The sequence below is a fragment of the Bremia lactucae genome, linkage group LG10, assembly GCF_004359215.1.
Source record: "Bremia lactucae strain SF5 linkage group LG10, whole genome shotgun sequence".
NCBI lineage: Eukaryota > Oomycota > Peronosporomycetes > Peronosporales > Peronosporaceae > Bremia > Bremia lactucae.
The window spans coordinates 4,748,354-4,756,316 of NC_090619.1; the positions used below are offsets into that span (position 1 = coordinate 4,748,354).

The window sequence follows — 7,963 nt, forward strand, 5'->3', positions numbered from 1 at the left end:
TTTAAAAAACTTTGAAGTTTCTGGACAATTTCGTCTTTAGGAGGCACCACAGGCGAATGAATATCATACGTGCCAGGCCCTAAATCACGCGTGTACCCAATGGCTTGAAACGAACGAATCGTTTCGTCATCCGAACGAGCGTTTTCAATCGAATTCACATCGGCATCAATGGCATCAATTGCATGCATACAATCTGCAAATTCGCAATAGCACATGTGGGTATGAATCGACGTTTCTTTTTTAGCCACTCCAGTGGCTAAACGAAATGCATCAACCGCCCATGTCAAATAATCGTCTTTTTTACTTGGTTTTAAGGGCATTCCTTCACGAAGGGCTGGCTCATCAACTTGGATAATACAACACTTGGCAGCTTCCAGGTCGACCACTTCATCCCGAAGACACAATCCAAGCTGAAAAGCTTGGTCTTTTCGACTAATGTCTTGATGTGGAAACGACCAATTCAAAATGGTCACGGGTCCCGTGAGCATGCCTTTGACCGGTTTGGACGTGAATGATTGTGCCACGACAAACTCCCGAACAGTCATATTTGTAGGACGTTCTAAATCGGCAAAAATAATTGGGGGACGGACACATCGTGATCCGTAACTTTGTACCCATCCATTTTGGGTAAATGCAAACCCATTTAATTTTTCGGCAAAATACTCCACCATATCGGTACGTTCAGGTTCACCATGGACAAGAATATCCAATCCCAAGGCTTCTTGAATACCGATATTATACGCAATTTGTTCATCAATTTTCGCGCGGTAATGTTCAAGGGAAATTTCATGAGCTTTCAGGTTACGTCGTAACGCCCGAATTTGTGGGGTTTGTGGAAACGAACCAATGGTGGTGGTAGGTAATACCGGTAATCCTTTGTGTTGATAAGGACGCCGTTCGGCAAACGGACAAGGGCGTTGAAAATCCAATTCGGTAACCGAAGCCAATCGGTTTTGTACCACGGGTTTGGCAGGATTCTTTTCATAATAAACATCCCAAGCTTGTTGAACGCCATCAATTTCCGCTTTGGCAGCGGCTGCCCCAATTTTTGCTATGGTTTTGACAACTTCTAATTCGTTGAGTTTCTCGTAGGCAAAACTGAGGACTCCTAAAAGACCGTCGGTTTCACCGGTATTCAACCCAGTCTCGCATTCGGTGGTATACGGTACGTGTTGAAGCGAAGAGCTTGTTTGGATCGTAAGGTGCGAGTTGCTTGCATTGGCCAATACGATCTTAATTGCAGTGACTTGCGAGAGAATCGTGTCGGGATTAAACTTCCACACACTCCGTCCATCGATTAAACCAGCACCAAGACGTTTGTTAGCCGGGAACCCATACTTTTGAAGTACCGATATATTATCGCCACGGGTAAAATCGAGCGAAAGGGCAGATACCGGTGATGTCAGAAACCACTGGTACACCTTGTGGTTAATTTCTTCAAAATAAGTTGCCAAATTAATGGCTACATTCGGGTGCTGAATGGCTCCTTTTGTGGCATTGGCACCGTATACTGTAGCCAAGTGTTTCGCAAGCTCTTCGGCTTGAGCACCAACTAGCGAGGGTTCATGCACTTGGACTTGTTCGACGCCAAGACTCGCGAGGTCGTTGAGAAGAGTCGTGTACAGCGGTAGAATCTTTACAAGAAGTTCATCGAGCGTCGCACCGTCGTACTTGCTAAGGGCAAGGTACGTTAGAGGACCGAGAAGAATGGGTACGGTCTTGTTTGGACCAAGCGTTTTAAGAGCACGTTTGATTGTTTCAAGGTAGTTGCCAAAATTGGCTTTTGGGGTCGATTTCGCATTGAGTTCGGGCACTTCGTAGTGGTAATTCGAGTCAAACCACTTGGTCATGTCAAGTGCAGGAATGCCATCCACGCCACGAGCCATGGCAAAATACTGCGATAAACCCACTGGAACCGACGCAAAGCGTTCAGGAGCGAGTCCGAGGTAATACGTCCAGTCCAATACGTGGTCATAGAGCGAAAAGAGGCCAACGCCAATACGGTTTACGCCTGCGTCGAGCTGCTTGCGCCAATTGGCTTCTTCGACCGTATGGGCAATTGTATACAGTTCATCTTCGGTAATCTTTTGGCGCCAAAACTTTTCAAGAGCGAACTTAAGCTCACGGTTCGGACCCATGCGGGGGAAACCGAGTGTTGCACTATCAACTGTCATGCTTCGGAACGTGTGCTTCTAAAGAGAGACTTGCAACAAACGGGTGAAATAGATGGCAACTGCAAAGCAAATGCCAAAATGCCAAACTCGAAAACAAAATCGTAAGATTGGCTGGCTACGACGTGCTAGACGTGAGGCGGGATGACCTCCAAGAATCTTCTATTTGCTACACTACCCGCCCATCCTATATCTTTTGGCGTACCCATCTTTCAATCTCACTTGATTGGCTACCTTTTATGTGCCAATCAAAAAAAACAAAAAAAAACACCAACTCTTTAAATCAAACTTAGTTCCTTACTTTTCGATCATTAATAGCAAGAAAAAAACCACGTTTATTTGGTCGTTGGAGGATCATGAAGCGTACGATCAAGATGCACCAAATCCAAGATCTGTCGCACATTGCTCGTCGACGAGAGCCATTCTTTGAATTTATATTGAATCACCACTTCCATTGTGCGTTTCTTTGTCAAGTCAAATTCGTCGCTTGTTACTAATTGACGCAATTTTTCGACCGTCTCGTAGTGGTTTTGAAGCACTGCGTTATACTCGGATGGAATGGGAAAAGGTCTTTCCATACAATTGACGCCCGTCGCTCCTTTCACAGGAATACACACATCGTAAAAAGTCTCGGGAACTTGTAACGATACACAAGGTGTGTCTAACCAGTACATGACCAAGCGAGAAATCAAAACGAGGAATCAGCAATCATGACGAGGTTAATGAAAAGTGGATTACCTTTTTCTGTATCCAAGTCTAGAAATTGATTCCACGAGCCTTGCAAGTCGACATGATATAGAAATGGAAGGGTTTTCAATTGTTGTTTTAAACCGGGATAGTTGGTGTTATACGGTCCTAGCACCACGCCGAGAGTTTCGCCACTAACAATGATTGGAGATAACGTGTAGACATTCAAGCGCGTATCGAGACAATTGCTACAGCAGTATGGATAATAACAAGGAGTTTCATACAGCTTTTGAAAGGGATACACAAACATGTTTTACCTCACGCGAATGAGACCGGAGAGGGACGTTATTTGCACGTTTTCACATCGTTCGAGCAACAAAATTCCCACGTTTGGAGCCGTGATAATTCGACAATTCTTGCAAGCAGTAATCGTCACATTTGTACTAAAAACACAACAAGGTAGCAAGGTTAAGGATTCCTACTACTGAAAAACTTCAAAAGCGTGGTAGTATCAATCATAGAGGTTAAAAGGATATCGTTGAGGTCCCAAGAGGTAGAGATACGAGTCTTGACAGGAAAACACCACGGTATCCGGGAATTGATTACTGTCTTTGGATACAAAAAAGTCTTCGGCACGTTTTATGACGGTCGTTTTAATCAATTGAGATAGAATCACGGGTAATCCAGTCGATTCTTCCTGTTTACCAGGCATCTCGTCGCTCGTCTCCAATGAAAAGTCATCTACAAAATACCACACCAACCACTTTTGTTGTCAATATCAAAACGCATTCCAAGAAATACACACTCCAAATAATACCCGACCATTTAATGAAAAAGCAGGAGGCGCAACATTAAACCCATTCATTAAAGCGGCATTTTTCGAACACCCAACGGGAGGATACAATTTCTCGTTTAATGTCAAGTGAATCTTGAAAAAACGACCGAGTTTTGCTCCATTTTCCACGTGAAAAACACCTTCTTGTCCAATTTTCGAGTCGTTGATCGCGAATTCGGACACTTTCCACTTGGTATAACACGAACTGAGCTTCAAGTGTTGATCCACGAGTGTTTGATCGCCCCAACATAGCAAAAAACCAAGTAAATCCATCTGATCGTTGCGAATACTTGTTGACGATTCGTCCGTTAATTCCACGGAAGGGTACAGCAATCCAAATAAATCGTCCAATTTCTCACGCACAAATGCCAGATAATACGAATCGGCCGTAGAGCGGTCTGCCATGCCTACAGTGTGAGGAGATTGAGAAGGTGGAGGACTAGCCGAGCCTCGAAGGAGGGGAGATCCGTGAAGAATTGGCGACTTTGGTGTAGCCATTGTCTTGGATGTTTCCATTGTCACAGTTGTAGCCATGTTCTCGGCGGGTTCCCGATACCATACGGTATTAAAGGACTCTAACGAGTATTTCCACGAATATGGCTTCACGGTCTGAATGAATAAAAAAATTGCCATTTTATATACCGGTATTTCTTCGTGTTCCAGACAGTACTTTCCATCGTGTGGACCACTTAAATCCCCACCATTATTGTCCACAGGAATCATGCGATGAAATTGCGCTAATAAGAGCCAAAAGGCTTTGTAATCTTGCTCTCGCCATTGGAGAACCAACTCGACGGCTTCTTTCCAGACAGGAAATGTAATTAATTTTAAATTGTCGGTTTCGGTATAGGAATGGTCGGTATCGAGCATCATGTTGTCTTTCATGGCAGCTGCGTCGGTACTTGGTACGACCTGAAGATTCTTGTGGACCGCGTCTAATGCCTTCTTGACATTGTGAAGCGTGACGGATGCTGCGTATTTCGAAGGTAATGGTACAAGACCAAGCTCAAATAATTCAAGACGGAGCCAAATGCGCAACATCTTGTCACGTCGTCTTCGTTTCTTGGCGGGGGGCGCAGATATGAATTCAAAAAGGTCTTGGCCGCCAGTGGCTTTTTCTGTCGTTGCTGACGTCTACGTGCACGGCTTTAGTATCACATAATTTTACGACCATTAAGTGTTTAACGCCGCACCTTCGTGGTAAGCGCGGCCCGTGTTCCCGATGGACGCAAGGTCGCAGGCGGGGGATTCAAGTCTTGGCGGTTTTAACGCTACCAATACCGGTATTAGAAAGGCGCTTAATACGAAGAGCAAGATCAATAAGAAATGACCAACTAGATCTTGGTTTTTTTATAATATTCGATTATATACCAATCTATCGAGAGGGAGCGGATTCATTTATTTTAAGCCACACTGTTTTGCGGATTTGCTGTCCTTAAAATATTTTTAAAACTTGTCAACGAATGACGTCCAAGTAACAATTTATAAAAGTTTGCGAGGTTATTTTCTTAAGCACATGTTTTCACTAATCTTCATGCATCGATCGTATCATCAAAGCCCTAGGTTTCAGCTCGTAAGGTCGGTCTTTTGTGCTTGTATGGACACCTTAGCGAGGATTGAAAATCTCAAATCTGCCACTTGTGCATAAGATAGAAAAAAATATTAAGCTATTCTAAATAATAGGTCATTTGTATCGCACACTTTTGTGAATTAATTGGTCAAACTTAATTTCACTTGTTGTTTATAGCCGACCGATGCGAGCGGTAAGAAATTGAGCTATTATAAATTTTTGTAAAGCCGGCAACGCTATTATACATTATAATTAACGAGATTTTATATGTAAAATGAGGGTAAAAATTGCATCAGATACTTAAATTATTGACTACTACAAAAATTGTAACCAAAATTATCAAGTGCTACAAAAAGTTGTAACCTAGTCTAGAAAAACATCACAAACATTGAGCCAAATCGATGCGTTGAAAGAGTCAGTCACTTTTAAATGACGTGAAAGCACGACTGATACAAGTTGCTTTGAGCCCGGTCTCAGCGTTATAGCTGTAATGATCGTCATGGATAGAGTGTATACATTCTTGCATCTAATCAACAAGGTGAAAGTATTCATTATGGCCGATGTTACCAATAAGAAGGCTTTCTTTTTTTTCGTATCAAGATCGCATTAATACCGGACGCTTACACGTAATAGTGCTGTCGAAAGGTGCATCCTAGCTTTAAAAATATCAGTCAGGAGATGCAGATGACACTTATGCTAAGAAATTCACATCCGCAGAAGTTGACAAAAAAAGGTAGCATACAACATTCATTGTTCGTTTCAATTCTCTTGGAATAAGTTACTTGCATGCGCTAGAGAGCCCTAACGATCATCCATCGTCTGTTCCAAGATAATCTTGTCGCTCTTCCAGCCGTTTTCTCGTTTTCTCTTTTTATGACCACTCAATTAAGTGCGGGCGCTCTTGACGTTAAATTACCTACCAAGAAATACATTTTAAACCTTCTTTTCGCCCGTGCTTGCATGGTAATCAAGCTGAACATATCACGAAGGTTTTCAATCCTTGGCGCAATGTGGGCCTTCGTTAGCAAATCTGCAATCATTTCTCCAGACTTCAGGAAGCATGGCTGCAAAACCTTGGCACTTGCGTGGTTCGCTCTTGTCCATCTTCATTGGCATAGCTCACAGAATGTGTGAGTCTGTGGCGTGCGAATGGGCAATTCTCATGAGCAGCTCTTGAAAAGCTCTCTCGATCCCATTACCTCATGATCAGCCTGCGAAGCCGCATTAAACCTGACTTACGTCGTGCACAAGGATACGTCAGTCTGCTTCTTGTTTCACGATTTAATTTCTTCATCATCTCACCATAACACAGATTTATTTTCTTATGCATTAGCCGCGAAATCGAAGTCGCTCCATCTTTCAATCTTGGATACTATCAATTGACTTCCCGACGCAGCCTACCTGCAACTACAACATTTTGGACTCCTTTAAGTATTTTGAAATGAACTTGGCCATTTTTAAGTGATTTTTAGTCTGCTCATGCGTTTGTCAAGCTGATTTATAACGCAAAATATATATCCGGTCTTGGACAACTTGCCATCTAAAGTAAACCACCCACCAGAGATGCGAACATCCTCACGCTTGCATTTCCATTCACAGCCGTCCCAGGGAGGTCGTCTGGTTTCGGTAATTGCTTTCGATGCAGCCTCCAACACTGGCACGATTATTGCCTCGCTCGCAAGGCACATGATAATAGCTGCTTTACAAAACACGTTCAGTGGTTACTAACCCGGATGTGAAGGTGGACAATATTTTTGACCAAGTAGTGTCCATCAACCTTCAGCTCAATAAATATAGATCAGAAACGGCGAATGAAGTCCAAGCTTCAATTGACGCAAGGCTGCGAGGATGCACCGCACCATCATAAACATCGCGCGAAGCATGGTGTTTGCTATTGTTTACCTTAAAGCTTTAATGGTGATGCAGCTGAGTATGCTACTAAACCGGAGCCCTATGATGAATAAAACGGAGCACATGTCCTGTATGGAGATGCTCACTGTAAAGGCACCTGGTTTGAGTGGTGACGAGGTGTTTGGGTCATCATGTACATCGCTCAAGGATGCCAAAAATCAACTCGCCGAGTGAGAAAAGTGGAAAGACGGCTATCGTCGTCGAAAAATTGCGACGAGATTAACGAATACAAAGCTAATTTTTCGAATGATCGTATCGTGGTAGTCCCGAAGCATGTAAACGACAAGAAGATGAGTGATTGTTCAACGCTCTTGATGGAAGGTGTGGATGAGGACGAGCTCAACGAAGCGCCGCTAAACAAAGAAAAGATCGGCCACCTGGATGAACGCGTGACCGACATTTGACCCGGTCAAGATGCAATAATGAGATCGATACTATAACGATTGAAGAGCGTCAAGGCAGCGTCAAAATAAGGTTCTTAAACATGTCTTAGAAACTTCGGTAGGGCGATAAAGCCCATATGTTGGATAAATGAGTGACAGCAATGTCTAAAGAGCTGAAGGCTTAACAAGTCATCAATCTGTTGGACGTAAGCTCAACATTTAGTTGTCGCTAAACACAGCTAAAACAATTTAATTTTTTGGATAGCTACACCCTTTAATTCTGCCAGGAATACACAGTAACGGCTAAATCTGTGGTCGAGTGATAGAAGATCGCGGAAAGTGATGGGAACTTTGTAGTCGAAATACATTACTCCAACAATGTCATCGATTAGAGAGTTCTTTCGAC

At 43.2% G+C, this 7,963-nt stretch overlaps 1 protein-coding gene across 1 annotated transcript in view; it reads right to left on the minus strand.

The window, feature by feature from the left end:
* The window catches only part of CCR75_004399 (uncharacterized protein), a gene marked incomplete at its 5' end in the record, with an annotated part of 14,878 nt that extends 9,787 nt beyond the window's left edge, over window positions 1–5,091 (minus strand). The window contains 5 exons of the mRNA XM_067962485.1: window positions 2,910–3,106; window positions 3,176–3,301; window positions 3,422–3,599; window positions 3,681–4,827; window positions 5,065–5,091. Of these exons, the coding sequence (XP_067818955.1) occupies window positions 2,910–3,106; window positions 3,176–3,301; window positions 3,422–3,599; window positions 3,681–4,827; window positions 5,065–5,091 (1,675 nt within the window). The remainder of the gene's footprint in view (window positions 1–2,909; window positions 3,107–3,175; window positions 3,302–3,421; window positions 3,600–3,680; window positions 4,828–5,064) is intronic.
* Between the last annotated feature and the right edge of the window lie 2,872 nt (window positions 5,092–7,963).